This window comes from Metopolophium dirhodum, chromosome 9 (assembly GCF_019925205.1).
Source record: "Metopolophium dirhodum isolate CAU chromosome 9, ASM1992520v1, whole genome shotgun sequence".
Lineage (NCBI taxonomy): Eukaryota > Metazoa > Arthropoda > Insecta > Hemiptera > Aphididae > Metopolophium > Metopolophium dirhodum.
Genome location: NC_083568.1, coordinates 10,953,252 through 10,973,514, shown reverse-complemented (window position 1 = coordinate 10,973,514; position 20,263 = coordinate 10,953,252). Strand labels below are relative to the sequence as shown.

At 30.3% G+C, this 20,263-nt stretch overlaps 3 protein-coding genes across 3 annotated transcripts in view; 2 read left to right on the top strand and 1 right to left on the bottom strand.

The window, feature by feature from the left end:
- The window catches only part of LOC132952632 (adhesion G protein-coupled receptor E3-like), a 140,274-nt gene extending 130,751 nt beyond the window's left edge, over positions 1–9,523 (top strand). Inside the window, exons 2-4 of the mRNA XM_061024968.1 lie at positions 572–677; positions 2,309–2,586; positions 5,930–9,523. Coding sequence (XP_060880951.1) covers positions 572–677; positions 2,309–2,586; positions 5,930–6,422 — 877 coding nt within the window. The 3' untranslated portion in view covers positions 6,423–9,523. The remainder of the gene's footprint in view (positions 1–571; positions 678–2,308; positions 2,587–5,929) is intronic.
- Positions 9,524–10,820: 1,297 nt separating this feature from the next.
- On the top strand, positions 10,821–16,803 carry LOC132952407 (uncharacterized). Its single transcript, XM_061024701.1, has 4 exons — positions 10,821–12,743; positions 13,222–13,389; positions 13,463–13,607; positions 15,705–16,803. Exons 1-4 carry the CDS (start codon positions 12,604–12,606, stop codon positions 16,521–16,523), a joined length of 1,272 nt encoding a protein of 423 aa, XP_060880684.1. The 5' UTR covers positions 10,821–12,603; the 3' UTR covers positions 16,524–16,803.
- On the bottom strand, positions 13,637–17,300 carry LOC132952408 (uncharacterized). Its single transcript, XM_061024702.1, has 2 exons — positions 16,947–17,300; positions 13,637–14,525 (listed from the first exon to the last, which is right to left on the bottom strand). The coding sequence occupies exons 1-2, from the start codon at positions 17,286–17,288 to the stop codon at positions 13,944–13,946; spliced, it is 924 nt and encodes a 307-aa protein (XP_060880685.1). The 5' UTR covers positions 17,289–17,300; the 3' UTR covers positions 13,637–13,943.
- Between the last annotated feature and the right edge of the window lie 2,963 nt (positions 17,301–20,263).

Here is a 20,263-nt window from a genome sequence, read left to right as displayed (position 1 = left end):
ATGAAAAGTTTTGAAACTTTTCATTACCTACCGGAGAGTGATGGATTCTATTATTGAAGTATTAATTTAATTTTAATAAATAAATCAATAACAGCTAATAAATCACTATTATATAATTTGGTAAGGTGGTGAGATTATGTAAAGTACAATACACAATTTCAGTTTTAGGTATACAAATCAAGTTAAAAGTCTAAAAGAGTAAAATTAAAAGTTAAAATTTTTTATGAGTTTCATCGGGCCAGCAAAACATGGAATTTTACATCTTTGCCTACTGTGCAGCAGACCAGTACCCACTTATCCACTTTTTTATATATAATATTAGTGTGGGGACACGCCTTGTGATTTATCTTAAAAATTATGAGTATATTATATCCCCCCTCTCCCAAAGTAAAATTCATGTCTATGCCACTGATATCATACCTACACAGCTACACGCCATTATTTCTATTATGAAGTAGATAACTTCAGGTCGTAGACAATACAAACAAAAACACACCGAAACAATACCAAATAATATTATTATCTACGTAAACTGTAACTAATATGATTTTTAATTTTTGTTTGTTTTCAGTTTGTTTTCCGATCTGAGGACAATGTCTGGCACTGCATTAATGTACATGCTGGCAAATATGTTTTTGACGCAACTGTTCTATGTTGTTGGTGTCGGAGGAGTTCAGGTAATACATTTTACGGTAGTCAACTGATAATAAATTTATAGTTATTGACATTACATTGAAATGACAATATTCATTTATAAATAGGTACTTTTGATTTAGAAAAAAAATATTATAGCACACCTATACTATAATACCTCTTGAGTCTTGAGATAACAATATTAATCAACAGTTCAAATTTAAACATCTAAATAATATGACGTGACCTAGCTATCACAGATCGATCAAAACGACATACAGTTTTCTTTATAAGAATTTAATCTATAGACATATTTTATTATTGTTTTAAATATTTTTAGAATTTTCGACATTTAAACTTAATAAATTATTCTATAATAGGTTTTCCTTTTTTAATTCGGTGAAATCCAGCGCAACTTCTAAAGAAGTTAAGCGTCATTGGTACATATTGGTTCACTTTCACACACACATAAGAAAAATACGCATTGATGTAAAAACTTATTACCACCATCGGTTCTTCTTAAAAAAAACTAAGAGAACAGAATGAACAAACTTAACACTTTTACAATAATGTTTGTGTTTTGATTCAATTTACAAAAATGTTTGGCTCTTTTTTATTAGAACACTTAATAGAACTAAGAAATTCAGTTGAAACCATTAAACGAAAATGAATTATTTAAATACTAATAGGTTAACTATAGTTTTATTTATCAAATACTTGTAATTCGAACTAACTGTGCATATAAATAACAAATTTTTATACGTTTCAAAGAAATGTTGTACACACGTGTACTTCCTAACCTATTTAGTTTATCATTTGAGTTAGGTAGATTTTCCTAGAAACAAAAGTATAAAAATGTGAGTGAGTGATAATGACGATAAGTAACGTAGAGAATAATAAATATTAGTAACTTGAACGTTCTAAAAAAATAGCATCCACAAAACATTTGATTATATTTAAATAATATATTATACTATTATCTATTTAGATTATCATTTGAGCTAGGTAGATTTTCCTAAAAACGAATCATATGATAGTATTATGATGATTATATAAAGCATAAAAATAGGTTGAGCATGCTTAAAAAATCACCCTGTATATATATTATAGTTACGGAAATTAATTTCTGTATGATTGCATGTATATTTCAGCATAACACTGGAACAATTTCAATCAAACTTGACATGCGCATTATCTACCATCCGGGTGGGAAGAATAGATATTATATTAATTTAACCCCGTTTGCTCTCTTATTCACTTTGTATCCGAGTTTTTCACTGGTGATATAACTTATAAGTTATAAGTGCTATCGATTGTCAAAGAATGAAGTTGTCTTAAATTGTATGAAATACAACGATGAAATATATTCCATTGAAAACGTACAATTAAGTCAGCCAATGCACATATATAGACATATAGTAGGTACCTACACAAAAATACAGGGAAATAGGGAATGAATATTAAATAATTTTGAACCAACCATCTTTGATATTTTGTAATTATTACAAAATTAGCAATTACCTACTGTTATTTTACCTACTACAATACTTACCATTGCTAATTGATTATTGCTTTATACGTGAATCGAACGAGTTGGCTGCTTTGAGTGTCAATGATATTCGCCGTTAAAACGAGTTTAATTTTATTATAATTTATGTACGTTTCCACTTTCCAGGAAGATAATCTCTGTTTGTGCTTGGCGTTTGGAATACACTACCTCCGCCTGGCCATCATCAGCTGGCTGTGTGTGATGACGTACGATATGTTGATAACGTTCCGCAACAATGTGAATCTCAATCCTCGACCGGAGCCGGTAAATGTGCTCATTTCAAGGTTCGTCAAATATAGTTTGTTCGCTTGGGGCGTACCCTCGCTGTCAGTGATAGCAGCTAGCGTGATGAGAGTGACCGTGAACCACCAGACCATCGACAACCTCAACCCGTACAACTGTTGGTCAGTATACATATAATAATATATTATTATAATTTATAATATTGCTATAACGCAAGGGGGGACATTTCCCTTTCTGAAATATTACTTGCTATAGTAGGTGGGGAAATGTTTCATTTCACAATCAATTGATACTTTTGAAGTTTGATATAATATATAAAACATTTTCATCATTTCATTTCATCATTTATTTACCTATACTATTATACTATTATTTTCCTCAATGAAGCTTAGCTAGTAAAATTTATATTTTAATATTACCAATAAAACTTTATTGTTATTTTTTATTATTCAATTTCTAGTGTGAAATAACGAATATGTTCGAACTATTTTTGAATATTACTATTGACAGCGAAACCTACTCGGCACGCTTTCTTCGTCAATAAATTAACAAGGTACTGATGACTGTGTACTGTTTTCCATTGGAGAAAAAATAAATATCCAAGTTGTCTATGTATCCAACTGACAAGTATAATTATATTACACATTATAAAATTTTTAATTATAAAACTAGGTAAAAATATGTTACTAAATACTACAATTTTATTATATTATGTTTTAACTAATTTAGTAATTTAAAAGTTGTAACATGATTATTAACAAGACTGTGAATTTAATAATAAATGATAATATTTATTACGGGAAAAACTCCATTAACATATTAATATTTAATATAAAATATAGGTAACTATGAATAAATGCAATTTTTAATTTAATTTCAAAACAAACATTTTTGAAAATTTTTTTGGGCAAAATTGTTACTTGACATTTCCGTAAACTATCTAGCTTAGTTTTGAAGTTCGCTCGGGAATCCTTCCACTACAAAATTAATAAAAGTAAAATTTGTATTAAAAAAGCCATCAACAGGTATGTTGCCCACACCTTAGTTCGAAAAAAAGTTACATTTTTAAAATGTTTTTCCTATCAAAGTATAGACTGCCATTCGAATAAATAGAATAGCGCAGTTTGAAGCGTCAAAATAAGCTCCTTCTTTTAAAAATGTAAGTAACATAAACGTTGTTTTAAAAACTGTTTTCAATCCCTTTCCTATTTAGAATAAACATTTTTGAAAATTTTTTCGGACAAAATTGTTACGCGACATTTCCGTAAACTATCTAGCTTAGTTTTGAAGTTCACTCAGAAATCCTTCCGCTACAAAATTCACTAAATTAAAATTTGTATTTAAAAAGCCATCAACAGGTATATCGCCTACACCTTTGTTCAAAATAAGTTACATTTTCCAATTTTTTTTCCTATCAACGTAGAGACCGTTATTCAAATAAATAGAATAGCGCAGTTTGAAGCGTCAAAATAAGCTCCTTCCTTTTAAAAATCTAAGTAACATAAACGTTGTTTTAAAAACTGTTTTCAATCCCTTTCCTATTTAGAACAAACATTTTTGAAAATCTTTTCGGACAAAATTGTTACGTGACATTTTTGTAAACTATCTAGCTTAGTTTTGAAGTTCACTTAGAAATCCTTCTGCTACAAAATTCACTAAATTAAAATTTGTATTTAAAAAGCCATCAACAGGTATGTCGCCTACACCTTAGTTCGAAAAAAGTTACATTTTCCAATTTTTTTTCCTATCAACGTAGAAATCACCATTCAAATAAATAGAATAGCGCAGTTTGAAGCGTCAAAATAAGCTCCTTCCTTTTAAAAATCTAAGTAACATAAACGTTGTTTTAAAAACTGTTTTCAATCCCTATCCTATTTAGAACAAACATTTTTGAAAATCTTTTCGGGCAAAATTGTTACGCGACATTTCCGTAAACTATCTAGCTTAGTTTTGAAGTTCACTCAGAAATCCTTCTGCTACAAAATTCACTAAATTAAAATTTGTATTTAAAAAGCCATCAACAGGTATGTCGCCTACACCTTAGTTCGAAAAAAGTTACATTTTCCAATTTTTTTTCCTATCAACATATAGATCGCTATATTATTGATCTTTAAAAACACTGCAGAACAATAAATTATTGTATAATAAAACCACTAACCAGTAACCACATATTATTATAGTACAAACATAGGTTAGGTTAGGTTAGGTTAGGCTCATTTAACATTTTCCATCATCCCAAGTGTGGCACCTAACTTTTTTACCGGGTACTACCAAAATGATTATGGTCTTTGGATCAAATCTAACATGGATTAAATCGAATGTAACTTCTTAATGGTATGAAATTTATCGCATGACGTTTTATTGTATTAATAATACAATATTGAATATTGAACATCTACCACATAACTATTATAATATCACTGTACCTGCTCAGCCCAAGCTTTGCTCCTGAGCTGATAAACCAGCGCATAGGCCGAAAACACACCTGCAGACTCTGCTCCATAAGTTTGTCCTCAGCGATATTGACTAATCAGCTTTGTTATAGCGTTATTACCTTTTAAAGCATAAGCGCGCCTACTTATGTTTCTTTTGCCGTTCCCTTCAATCCAACTTTCTACGACTGTAATAGGTTATTCTATCTATCGCATTATGTTGAATGCCAATGTCGATCCCTTTTTCATCTGCAATCATAGGAATTAAGGAAATGTGTCACGGACATTTAAAATCAATCATAATAATAATTAACAAGTTATCAGTATTAGTTGATATATTGATATCTTGTACTGTGATTTTGGGCGTTGTTCCTGTTCAATGTAACAAAAATAACAAATAACAATAGATAATAATAATACATTAATAATTGTCGTATCCGAAATCAGTACTATCTCGTTTGTTCTTCTCACGAAGTGGACATCCACTTTATAAGAAATATCCATGCATCGTGAATATCTAATATCTTTATTCAAATGACATATTATTTATATGTTGCAGATAATAAAATATGATAATATAAAGCACATTGTCCCAAAAGTTCCATATCACCACAGGTAAATTGTGTATGTATACGAAACATCGTTGAAAATCCATAGATTTGAACGCTGTCTTTTCAAATTTCAACAGTAGTCTTAATCTATAATATAAATTTTAATTTAATGACATTAATGTCTCATAATAGATGGATTAATTTGCGACGGACAAAATATTAGGGTGACACTCTCTGGACATACTCCACTGTATAGGTAGTAGGTGACTACATATTATTATATGTGTATAGTACGTAGAAAATATACCTAATAAAATATACAATGTACCAGGCGCGACTATACAATTTTTTATAAGTTTCTTTTCGGTTTATTGTCCAATTATAAATGGTTTGCAAACGTCAGGCTGCAGGCACTGTCAACGTGTTGTTGCCTGCCTACACGATAGGCACGTATTGATACAACAACAATCCGACGATTTAATAATAATAATATAACACCACCGCGAACACGCGTGTTGCAGGTTTTTCGAGAAGACCATCTACAACGTGACGTTCGCCGTGCCGGCGCTGTGCTGTTTCGCGGCCATCGTCGACTCGCTGGTCCGCAGCTGGCTGACCGCACGGGCCACGGTCGGGCTGCAAGTGGACAAGAAGACCCGGCTGAAGATGCACCGGAAGCGCACGCTGCAGCTGCACCTGTACGTGAAGATCGCAACGCTGCTGTTCGCGGTGAACGTGTTCGGTTACGTGGCCAGGAACGGGTCGCCGGCATCTGACCCGGTGGCGTGGATCGCGTACAACGTGGGCCACTCGCTGCAGGGCATACTGGTCGCACTGGCCGTCACGTGCAACTGTCAGGTGCTGAAGATCTACACGCGGTCGTTCGCCCGGCGGCGGCGCCGGCGGCCGCGCAACGGCAGCGCGACCGCGCTGTTCGACAAACGCGACAACGACATCAGCGACACGACTTACCTGCAGAACCTCACGTGGGACCCCGTCCCGCTGCCCGTCTAGAGCGTCATGGTGGACAGCGACGCGGACGAACACGACAGGACTACGCAACTACTATCATCCGGCCACGGCCGCGTCCGTCTCCGCCGCGGTCGCGCGTCACCCGATGAGCGGACAGACATGGGCGGCTGCGTGATGATGGGCTAGAAGGGAGGGAGGGACGCGACAGCATATTATTATGTATTATTATATTATTATTATTATTATTATTACTATTGTATTATTGTGTATTCATGTATTAACCAACACCCACACCCGCCACCTACCGACCTACGCACGATGCCCCCGCCGCTTGATCAAGCTTATAATATCGTTGCACACGGCCACTTGTCCATCGGAAATAATTCGGTATAATATTCGGAATAGTGTTTGTCGCGAAGACGTGGGTGCGTGTGCGTAATATTATTAAAATGTACAATATTGTATAATATTATAGGGACGTATCATGTTCTATGAAAACTACTGTCGAATCAATATTTTAGTAGATGCATCATAATATTATATATAGCACATGCGTTTATAAAGAATTTTGATTCGGGGCCCAAATATATTGGTTGAAAACAAAATAACCTATTCAAATTTAAAAAAAAAAATCATTTATGTTTTAAATATTATGTTGTATAGAATATTGAAATTTTATCAATCAAAAGGTCAACACTGTTAATTTAAGATATTATTGAGAAATAATATATTGGCCATTTACATAATATTGATAATGAAAAATATACGTAGAACATTTAGCATTATTGTTAGCTCACCGTCCACAATATTTAAGCATTACTACATTTACACAGGTAATAATAGTTAAAGTACCTACTATGCAAGCGTTTACTGGCTACCTAAAAATATACTCAAATAAAATAATGAATTCAACAATGGGCCATTATAATAGTATTAAAATATTGAAGTTTAATAACCACATAGTATACTATATATAGGTAGGTAGGTACGAGTCGTATAAAAATAAAAATTTGTCGGTAGGCGTACATATAAATAAATTACATCCGAAATATGAAAAAAATGTCATAAAATTTGCAGAGAATAAAACACAATGTATGTAGATTCTTGATGACTCATATATATATATATACGATTACCAAAGCTGTCAAATCATCGTATAGGTACAGCGTACAAAGCGTTTTTGAATTTCGATACAAAACATTAAGTCGTGGACAACCAGACCTTAGATTTATGTCACGATATTATTACATTATATAATTACTATAATATTTTCGCGACCTGTAGTAATATCAAAAATTCGGCTAATATCGCAGTCTGCGGTTGAGATACACGTTGATCAGTGATCAATGATCGTGCTATATTATATAGCTAAACCCTTTTCAGTTTGCCGACCATATTATATAGTGCGTTATACGCAAATAATTATTAAGTTGGAACTATTCATTTTATTTCAGCCGAATCAAATCCCAATATTATGAATAAACGTTAACCTTGTTTTTACAGTAATTTGCGTATATATTTTATTATATTATTATATTATAATTATATTATAACATTTATAATATACCTACCTACTATAATATGTACCTGGTACATTTGTAATATAACCTAACAAACACAGCTGTGTTGTATCATCTTTATTACTTCCATAATATAACTAGTAACTACTACCTATATTATATGTATATACTTACCTACCTCTACCTAGTATCTACATTATTATAAATGCATGTCGTAGTAGGTACCTAAATGATATTATGGTAATATATTTATCATCACTTACCTATAAACTTTTTTTTGTTACTTTATATTATTTTCTTTCTCTTGAACAATAACACAATATGTGCACGAATATCTGATTTAATTTTAATACTACGAAATATATGTCAACGATAATCATGTACAAAATACATGAAAGTTTAAATGGATAATGTTGTGATATTGTATTTACTATTTTATATATTCAGTACACAGCGCAGGCACACAATGGAGTGTTTTGAATCTCACGATTTTACTACCATTTTAATCCATTAAATTGATTCGAAGTACGAAACTTTAGGCATGACGCAAGTTATATTTACGAACGTAATAAGTACAAATGATTTGATTATTTTCGAGTTTTAAATACAGTTTTAGCTTCTGTATTTTAGATTTGGAGTTAACGGAATTAAGTTATTTGTTATAAAAGTTAAAAGTATAGTAAATAGGTACAAGTAATTTAATAAATCGTATAAAATAATTGGTATATACATTTCATAATATTTTAATAAATATTTAATATTCTAATGCCGGATTGCACAAAACATTTAATGAATCAATAGTGAGCTAATGGTCCCTTAAACAAGATTTAGTGGCCCGTGATTGGTCCATTAAATTTTTAGTGAACCGTTAAATTAAAAAAATTGTTTACCTATGCAACCCAGCATAAAAGTTAAAAATTAAAAGGTGAAAATAATATTATACATACTTTTTTTTGGTATCGTGAAACCGCTGCAGCGCGCTGACCCGTTGGAGAACTGCCTTCGCTTTGCTTTCCCAAATAATGTACATACTAAACACTCTTTATTGTCTCTCTTCTAAGAGTTACGAATTTTCTAAAAAAAAAAAACCATTTGGATTACAAAGTTAACATGACCTATCCCAGTATCCCCCGATGAGTTTATATATGAGTCCAAGTGGAAAATATCAATATATCCAGTGAAGGTCACGGGTAAGAGTGAATGAACCAAAGCGAATAGGGGTATATCGCACAAATAGAATATTGTATTATCATTTATCAATTATATTATCATATAAATTGTAAAATTGTTTTTTTTTAGTTATAGATTAAGCTATTGTTTTTGGTTACATATAAATTATAATATAATATATCATACATAATAATTGTCCTCATTTTTTTTTTCAAAACCATTAATTTACTTATTATATACCTATTATATTGTATTGTATGATATTATGGCACTGTAAGATTAATTATATAATACGTAGAGATATCGTTATTATACAATATTAATGTAATCATATTGTGATTATATAAAACACTATTTGAGTTTTTAAAAATGATTCACTATATAGTGCTGTAATTTACTTATTTAAACCATATTTATTATGTATGTCTATAAAAAGTCTTAAATTATATTATTTAGCGTTTATTATTTATTGCTCTTTTGTAGTAATCCTATAGTCATTAGCTATTAAATATAGGGGAGCCCATTTACATTGCTAGCCCCTTCTAAAACTTATATACCATAATATGTCCCCACTTCTCAAAATATCAGTAGTGTTTATTTTGTAAGTGGTTTAATTATTGTTAGTAAGTAGGTACTTAAGCATTGGTGCAACTTGGGGGGGGGGCTAAGCCACTAAGATCGAGGCCCTCCAAAAATATCCCTTGTTGATTTAGATATAAGCTCCCTATGGATTATTTTAAATAAATAGTTTTGTTAAGTGGGCTGCAGCCCCCAGAATTTTAACCCTAGTTGCGTCTAAGTAGTAAGTACCTAAGTGATTTAACATTTAAATTATATCAATACAACATTTTAGATTGATGACACTTTTTGAAACAGAAAATTTACATTTGTAAACATTTTTTAAACTTTCACCAGCTAATAGCTATGCAAGAGATTCTTTGGACATAATTGAATCAAGGAAAGTTTGTATAGTTTTTCCGAAACTGTTCTGGGTTCATAAGTAAAATGGACCCATAACAATCTTGTACTGTATCTACTTGAGTAAGAGTATTTGAGTAAAGCTGTAAAAGTATTCATATACTTTTTAAGTACCTACTCAAGTCGCAAGTACGTACATTTTGAAATACTTTTAAAAAAAATACTCGGACAAAGTATTTTAAATATTTTTTCAAAGCATTTGTACTTATTTAAAACTAAATTCTAATTTTCTTTTTCTTGTTAATTTGTAGATTTTAATTTTAATTTAAACCACGTAAAATAAAAAAAAAATGATGAGAATATTAGGTAATAGGTAATTCATTTTTTTACTTTGAATTAAACTCAAGTGAAAATTCACAAAAATTCACAAACACTTCCACAAAGAATACAGAGGAGTATTTTATAGAATATTTAATTAAACATTGTATGATGGTAAATGCTCCATGTATTAAACGAAAAACATGAAAATCGGTTCTGGTACTTAAATAATTTTTTTTAGTAAAGTATTCAAATACGTATCTTAAATTACGTACTTTTTAAAATATGTATCTGTATCTATTCTGTACTTGAATTCTTTTAAAAAGTATCAATTATAAGACTGACACGCAGACATCTTTTAAAAATGTCTCACATGTTTTTTAGCCGAATAACTCAAGTGCATGGATACCTATGATTTCTTTTATTTAAACGTACCTAACCGTATTGGTAAAAACCAGTTCTGAGATTTTATTTTTTACTCTTATTTTTAACTTTGAGAAATTATTATAAAAGAACTAGGTATGAATTATTTAAACCGACCATTGGAAAAATCCTTATCTGTATGAGATAAATATTTTATGTGGTTTAATAAATTTTACTTTAACTTCGTAGATTTTTGTAAATGGTGAAAAATACGTTACAACAACAATTTGTAAACATCCCATTCACTCCTATAAAGAAAAATTATGTTATACTGTAGAGGCTTAATACGAATTGGTGTCATTTTAAAATGTAATTGAGTGATTTTTGCTAATACCAATACTGCCCTTCTATAGTGAAACGCAGGATTTACAAAAATGCAAATGTTGGGAAAATGGGTTTTTCTTATGTTTTAACTTTTTTGATTTTTTACAATATTATTCAATATTTTTTTTTTTTTTCGGTTAAATCGAGGACCGGAGGAGGAACCGCGTTAGCATTACTTCCCCTACATTCAATATTGTTTTGATCATTGTAGTTATTTACCTCAGAAATCATTACAACTTCAATTAAACAGGCAGTATCAACCTGGAATTAAAATATATGTTAAGTGTATTTCAATTCGTGGTATCCAAGGTTTATCTATAAACTTTGCGTGGTATCAATCATACACTTATTTTCTAATATAAGCATGAATTAAGATATGGGTAACCTATATATGCATATCTTAATTCGTGAATATAAGTGATAACGATCACGTAATGATATCAAATTTCGACTAATCATAGTAAGGAACAACTCATTGAATTATGTATACTTTATGGAATTATAAAATGTAATTATGGAATTTAAAATATTGTCATTCAATTATAAATGTATAAACATGTATATACTGCTTGTTTGCTTACTGTTAGTCAGATAGGTAATATAAGGTCAGATAAGGTTACAAGATTCATATATGAATTATGAATACGCAGAATGACGTATAGGTACTGCCAAATAAATGTACTAAATGATTATGCAATAACTACATAACATAGTTGTATTGTGATTTTTTCTAGAATATATAATTTACTGCTTATGTGTCTGGTGATATTATGATAGATACTTCATAATAGAGTTACACCAAAAACCAAAATCGATTTTGTGGAAAACCGATTTTGCGTAAAAATTCCCGTTTTTTCCTTAATTTTTATGTTGTTTTTCCCGGCTCTTTTAAAAACTATTGGAAATTTTAATCTTCCCAATGCACCAACGATATTCACTTTACCATCAAACAAGATACTAAAGTTGAAAATCCAATCATTTCGACTACTTATCGTGTACACAGACACAAAAAAAATAAAAAAAAAATACACATCATTGTAAAATCAATACATTCATCGTTGAACTCAGAAATCTAAAACGTTTTGTTAAATAAAAATAAAATTTGCGTTACTTTAAGTAATACACTCATTTAGTTGTTTTATACAGTAAACGATTTGACGTTTTCGTAATATAATAATATTATACCTATAGGCTATATATTAAAGCCGGATTCCCACGACTGGTGTACTTGCCAAATACGCCAATAATTGTACATTTGGCCAGTGCACGATGAGGGTGTTCACACGACTGGTGTACTTGACAAGTAGGCCAATACTTGAGCACTTGTACAAGTAGCCAAGTACACTGTTCCCACTGCTGGCTGTTAAAGCAAATATTGGTGGTGGGGGGCACACTTAAATAATAATATTTTCACTTTTTTGTTTTTGTGAAATTTAAGTTAGAAATTAGTCTAGTCCTAATCGTTGTGTGGTAAAGACTTAGGTAACAACTAAATAGTTTATAATTTATTATTGTAATTTAACACAATTTAATAAATAATTTATTGGACTATGATAAGTGAAAACGACAAAGCACTAGTTTGTGCTTCATTTATTGTTATGTGTGGTGAATATTTAAAAAATAAGAAAAAAGTCAAAAGTCCAAAAAAGAGAAGGTGGTGGATGACGACAATACATCAAAGTCGTAACAAGTAAGTTCATTACGTTTTAAATCTTTATAGCTACCAATGTATATATTTGTATATATAAAATAATAGAATATTAAATAGATTCTTTTATTTCATATTCAAAATAAGTTTTACTATTTATATAATAACTGTTTTCAGTTAATTAGTTTAACCTGTATAGTGTATACCTAATATGTATTAATTCATGTACTTACTACTTATACTTACATTTTGTAGGTACTTAATCATTTGCAAAATATGTCCATTTAATACTTAAAAATTATAATAGCATTATAGCAACCATTCAAACAAAAACTATTTTAGAAAATGATTTCCTCGTTTACTACGTAGGTATTACGATTTACGGATCCGCAATAATATATTCAACCTACAGTGTAGCTGCTAACTATATTTTAAATTAAAATAGGAACTTATATAACTTGGAGTATAAAACCATTGGAACATATTATTGTTTAATGATTATGATATAATACTTTGATAGGTACAATGCCACAAATCTCATGGAGGACCTAAGACGAGAACCATCTGGTAAATTTGAAAACTTTTGCAGGATGTCAGCCACTGACTTTGAATTTTTACTTAGTAAAATTGGACCAGTAATTAAAAAAAATGATACAATTATGAGAGAAGCAATCCCTGTACAAGAAAGGTTACCACACATTATCATTTTTTTTTTTTAATATTTATTATTATCTAACATACTTTAAAATAAATTATTAAAGGTTAGCAGTGACACTCAGGTTTTTGGCTTCTGGTGACAGTTTTAGAAGTTTATCTTACTTATTTAAATTTTCTTCCCAAACTGTTTCCCGATGCGTGTTTGATGTTTGTGACGCATTGATAGATGTACTTAAGGATGAAATCAAGGTAAGATTACATGAACGTGTTTAATTTTTAATAATATACGATACATATTGTAATCAGAAAATTATAATCATAAATATTATCAAATACCTATTAAATAAAAAAAATCTTGTCCTCATTATAATTGTCCAAATAAAAATTAAAACTATTAGTTATTACTTGACTTGTTACTAACTTTGAATAACTTAATATTTAATAAATTGCTTTTTGTTATTATTTCAAATAAATATAACAAAACTAAAAACAGAGAAATCTTAAATCATTATGTAAATAAAATATAACCTTTAATAAAGAGTAGGTATAATAAAATACTTGAAAATAAAAAAATAAACCTTAACATTACTGATATGCGTGTTGAGTATTACCAGTATTAGATTCATCGGAAGTCATTCCAGATATCGGTGAAATATTCTGAGGATGTTGGAACTGTTGAGCGTAAGAAAAAGAAGATGGTTGGGAATAGTACGAAGATGCTGAATTGATAGAAGTGGGAAAATTATAGGAGTTATATGAAGCAGTCGGAACATTTTGTTGCAGATTTTCCAAATGGTAATTCGGTTGAGAAGTTGTGGGTAGCTGATTTTCAATTTGAAATTTTGTTTTCAAAATTAAAGTATCCATTTCGTGCATAAGAAAATATTGTGTTTTTTCATCAAATTCACTTAATTTTTCACCAAGAAGTTCCCCGTAAAGTTGGCATCGATTTTTTTTTGGTTTATTATCACAAACAGTTTTCATAATATTGTAGGCATCTTCCATACGCTTTTCAATGACATCAGTAGAAACAAGTTTACGTTTTTTATTATTTTGTCGAGTGGGTGGTGTACAACTTTCCACAGTACTTGTACTGATATCCACATTTTCTTCGGCACTACAGTTATCAAACATATCTGCAGATGATGACATGTCCTCTTGTAAGCCCTAACAAGAAAAAATAAATTGTTGTTTTAAAACTAAAAAGGTGGGCAAGCGGATGTAACTCTGCTGTATAGTAGGTTACAAGTGGGTAACTGTAATGGATGGTACTACATTTGAATTCAATTATTTAATATCATTTTATACGAAAAACGATTCTGAGCGATTTCGTCCAAATTTGAATTTAAAATGTCAGTAAAAAATAACTGTTATTAGGTATATATGTATTTATTTTTTAGTTACAGTATAAATTATTTATGAGAATCTTTGTTTTAAATTTTCAATCCTTAATTACAAAAAATTGTACATTTTATAATTTTTTAATTACAATGGTTAATAATTTTCGAGATTTTTATACATTATGTCAATATTTAAACTTTATATACTTATAAAAAAATTGTGCCTTTGTAATTTTAATATTTTTCAAATGCTATTGTAACAATATATCAGGAGGCTTGTGTTAAATTCCTTAATTTTTCATTTGTTTTTCACGGTGCTTTTGGACACTACTGGGAATTTTACCCCCCCCCCCCTCCCCCCCCTCCCCCCCAAAGTACCAACTAGATTCACTTTCCTATCAGAAAAGGTACTGTTGAAGAAAATCTAAGAATTGTTACTGTCATAAAAAGTGACAATAGGCACAAAAAAAAAAAAATAAAAAAAAAAACACACATCATTGTAAAATCAATACATTCATAGCTCCGCTCAGAATCTAAAACAATTCTTCTTTTAGAATAAAACACTTATAACAAATTTTCTGTTATAATATTCTCGACCTTTAACAAATAGTTTTAAAAATTATTTTTCCACAAAATAGATTTCGATTTTATTTTTCTGGAAAAAAGCTTGCAAATGTAATATATTACTGATATATTATTACATAGTAGTTGAAAAATATTAAAAATACATAAGCACAATATTTCTTTAATTGTTTCCTCTACTATATCAGTATAATATGTCAGATTTGTTGAACTAACATAATTTTGTAAAATACTTTTGAGTCAAAATATTTTAAATAATTATTAAACTTTTACTTTAAATCTTATAAAAAGTGTATGTAGCTTACGAAGTTTTTACTTTATTTTTTAAAAATATTGTTGAACGATATAATTTACGTATTATTATTTATCATGTCATATTCAAATACTTAAAACAAAAATTAAAACTCTTTTGTAAATTTTCAAGATACCACAAACCACGGAAGAGTGGAAAATTATCGAGAAAGATTTTTCCGAAAAATGGAACTTTCCTCATTGTTGTGGATCCATAGATGGCAAACATGTTGTTATTCAGTCACCTATACATAGTGGCTCTGAGTTCATAAACTATAAAGGAACATTCAGTGTAGTTTTGTTTGCTTTGGTGGACGCTAATTACAATTTTTTATATGCAAATATTGGATGCCAAGGGAGAATAAGTGACGGTGGTGTGTTTAAAAATACCGCTTTGAACAAAAGTATAGAACAAAATGAGATTATGTTTCCACCTGATGAACCATTACCTTTAAGAGAATTGCATGTCCCGTACTTGCTTGTTGCGGATGATGCATTTGCATTTACTCCGCGTATAATGAAACCGTACTCCGGAGTGTATGAAAAAGGTAGTAAAGAAAGAGTATTCAACTATCGGCTATCTCGTGCCCGACGTGTTGTTGAGAATGTGTTTGGGATAATGTCCTCAGTATTTCGAGTAATGAGAAAACCAATGTTACTCGAACCCGAAAAAGTAACAAATATTACCTTAACCTGTACATTGTTACATAATTTTTTAAGAAGAAGTAAAACTTCCTCTTCTAAATATTCACCAAATGGGATATTTGATATAGAAAATGAAGAAGGGCAGATTATTCCTGGTACGTGGAGACAAGAACAGAATAGCATGGCATCATTACTACCCATTCGCAACATACCCAGAAGACCCGGAGCGGAAGCTAAAATAATAAGAGATGAATACGCAACATATTTTTCAACAAACGGAAAAGTACCATGGCAAGATAAATATTAATATATTAATGTAATTTTAAATACCATCTTAGTTAGGAATTTTTAATAATTTAATTTATATATTACCTATCGACTATCAAATTATATTATTTGCATATAATAATACACTGTCTACGTACAATCTACATCCGTACATTATAATACATAATAATAACAGTATGATTTATTTTATAGTACCTATATTATAACAACGTTATAGCTAGGTAAATAAATAAGGACATTTTTTATTTTAAGACTGTATAACAAAATATTCTGAATATTTTATTTTATAATAAATTATATTACAGTACCTAAAAATAAGTTTTGTTTTATATTTATTGTACTTTTATCTAGGTATTTATTTAGGGGTGTGTTTCATTTTTATATTTTATTATTAATCGACATTCGAGTGGTTAAGTTCCTATTGATAGTTAAATAAATATACCTGTGTGCTTATTGTTGACCTAGGCTGACATGATCCAAATAAAAATTTCGCCATTGTTTCATAAGCGAACCAATTTGGTTTGTAAACGTCTTCGGCACTTGACCCTGTTCCCATACTACCCTTGACTTTATTCAACAGTGGTCGATAGGTAGACATGAGTGACTCCTTTTTCTTTTTTAGCTCTTGTATTGTACATTGAAGGCTGAAAGATTTTTGTATATTTGACCACGCATCGGAGACTGCATTTCGGTCTCTGTGTTTTAAATGTTTTGCATTCCAAATAACAGATTCTTGTTCATATAGTCTTAAAAATTCAAGCACGGATTCGTTTGACCACTCCATATTATTATTCGATTTAACAATGTGAAGTACTAAAATGAGTTGTTCCTTACACACCGGAAAACTGATGACTGATATTAAATACTAATATAACACGGTCCCAAATTCCAAATATGGAAACATGAACGTTTAGGTCATAATATTTTTCTAAAAATAACTGGATTATTCTGATCATTATAAATAAAATCACTTATTAAAATTAAAATTAAAATTAAATTAACTCCGCATTCACTCACAAAAACAAACAATAAATCTAATTTAATTTATGAAACTAAAATAGACAATGAACGAAGAACTTGTAATATTAATTAAATAAAAATATTTATTATTATCTAACCACAACAATTGATTTTGAATACCTATATTTTAATAAAAAAAAAAACGTAAGTATGGGTGAGTGGGTATCATATTATAAAGTATATAGGTAGCATAGAAAAATGCTAATCTATCAACTATCGATCTCAAATGTGTGCATATAAATTATAAACATTGCAAATTTTTTAAAACAAAAAAAAATAATAACATTGTACATTAAAAAAATTATTATATTATTAATACCTATAAACTTTGGCGCCACTGGACCAAAGTTATCATGCTGCTGTTTTTCCTGGTCAACACGAACCGGTCGTGGGATCAGTAGTACAAGTATATTGGCCGTTCCTTTGACTTGTGTCACATTTACCGACAATCGTCGGGAACGACACCAGTGACAAATAATTGTACAAGTATGCCGATCCGACGGCATGGCAAGTAACCACCAGTACCAAATATTGGCCAAGTACACCAGTCGTGGGAATGCGGCTTAATATGTATTATGTAAATATAATATGTGACATATAAATGCTTATTTTTATTTTTATTTAGAACAATAGATTGTTTACAAAATAAATTATTAATTTGTATATTACATTATTTATATATTGAATAAACTAGTTAATTAATGAACTAGTTATAGTTATCTAATAATTTATTGGGTTTAATTATCAGATTAAAGTATTAAACAGCAATATCTAAGTCCTAACCTTTATTATATTACTATAGTATAGTACAGTGGTCGCCAACCTTTTGGACCTCACGGACCACTAAATCCGTAATTCTAAATTCTGCGGACCACTTATGTCTTTGAAATTCGTCTAAAAAAAAAAAGAAAGAACGGCGCACATTATTAACACGATATTACGATTACGACAATGCCTACGATCAGCGGACGACTAAATATTTCAATAAAAATAAAAGTTAAAATGAAGACTGGGGGGATTCGATTCATTAGTGATTATTAGGGCTCGGATGTTTATGAAATTGCATATTTTTTTCTATTTATCCAATTTATTGCTAACCTGGATACCAATTTGATTCATGTTCTACTGAATAAAATAATGCTATTTTTATTTTGCATATTTAGTGGTTTTGTATTTTAAATGCATAATTTTGGATTTTAAGAATATAAATGCATATTTCAAGACAATTTAACGTAAAATATTAATAATGTTCCTTATTAGGTGTTTTTATATCGTGCGTGTCTGGAATATTTATTAGATAACGATTTAATAATAGAATTTTGTATACACTTCAATACTTCATGCTATGAGTATGTGGCGACGACCGGGCCACGTCGCGTATTAGTACGATTACTACGATTTTCATCGCCGTGTTTCCCGGTCGGTCGGTGAGTACCTATTATTATTTATATTTTTCCGCGGTCAGTTTTACTTTTATTTAAAAATGCCGAAATGTAAGTCGTCTTGTTCAACTCGTCTTAAAAGTTTTATAGACGAGTTTGGAAACGATGTTTTTTCTACGGATGGAACCGTTTTGTATCGTAAAGTGTGTGAAATTAAAGTTGGATCTGAACGTAGTTTTACCGTCGAACAACACTTGAAGACAGCCAAACATATTCGCACAGCTGATCGACAGAAACAAACTCAGTCACAACAACTAATTTCCAATGTGGTCGGTAAAAAATCATAATTTTACATGGATATGTGTAGAGCGTTTCTAGGAGCCAAATCCCTTTCCACAAGGTGAATAATAAAATATTTCGTAATTTTTTAACAAAATATACAGGTAAAGAAATACCAGAAGAGTCAACTTTATGCAAAAATTATTTAACTGATTGTTATGAAGAAACAATTAAACAAATTAGGAATGATGTCGTTAGCAAAAAAATATTTGTTTCTATAGACGAAACAACAGATTGCGAAGGCCGCTACGTAGCAAACGTGATTATTGGTATTCTTGATAAAAATACTCCGGGTAAATTGTTTTTATTGACCTCTGAAGAGTTAGATAAAGCAAATTACTTCACAATTAGTAAAGGTTTTGATCAATCGATGTTTCTCTTATGGCCAGAAGGAATTCGTCACGATGATGTTCTTTTATTTGTTACTGATGCCGCCCCCTATATGATTAAAGCGGCAAATTCGTTAAAAGCGCTTTATTCAAAAATGGTGCACGTCACCTGTCTTGCACATGCACATCATAGAGTAGCGGAAACAATTCGTGGACAATTCAATAATGTAGACGGACTTGTGTCAAACGTATTTTTGAAAGCACCATCACGTTTAATGATTTTTAAAACAGAAGCTTCTGGTATTCCTCTATAATAACACGTTGGGGAACATGGTTAGAGGCGGCATTTTACTATTCTGATAATTTTACAACTATACAAAATGTATTTTCAAAATTAAACCCAGATGACGCAGTTTCAATCGAAAAAAGTATTAGCATTATGGCTGAACCAAATTTAGGCCCAAACTTAACATGCATTCAGTCCAACTTTAGATGTTTACCAGTCAACATAACTAAATTAGAATCATCTGGATTAACTTTGTTTGAATCAATTAATGTTGTCAATAATACTAGAGAAACCCTCAAAATGTCTAATGGAAAAGTGGGCAAAGAAATTTACATCAAATTTCAGAACGTAATTGAAAAGAATGCTGGGTTTAAAACTTTGGCACACATTTCTAAAATACATT

What these genes read in the sequence shown, in the direction of transcription:
- LOC132952407 (XM_061024701.1), top strand. Translation starts at nt 12,604, where the DNA reads ATGATAAGTGAAAACGACAAAGCACTAGTTTGTGCTTCATTTATTGTT. An exon ending in GCAATCCCTGTACAAGAAAG is followed by an intron (nt 13,390 to 13,462) that starts GTTACCACACAT and finishes AAATTATTAAAG; the next exon opens with GTTAGCAGTGACACTCAGGT. An exon ending in TACTTAAGGATGAAATCAAG is followed by an intron (nt 13,608 to 15,704) that starts GTAAGATTACAT and finishes TAAATTTTCAAG; the next exon opens with ATACCACAAACCACGGAAGA.
- LOC132952408 (XM_061024702.1), bottom strand. Translation starts at nt 17,288, where the DNA reads ATGGAGTGGTCAAACGAATCCGTGCTTGAATTTTTAAGACTATATGAA. An exon ending in GGTCAACAATAAGCACACAG is followed by an intron (nt 14,526 to 16,946) that starts GTATATTTATTT and finishes TTTTCTTGTTAG; the next exon opens with GGCTTACAAGAGGACATGTC.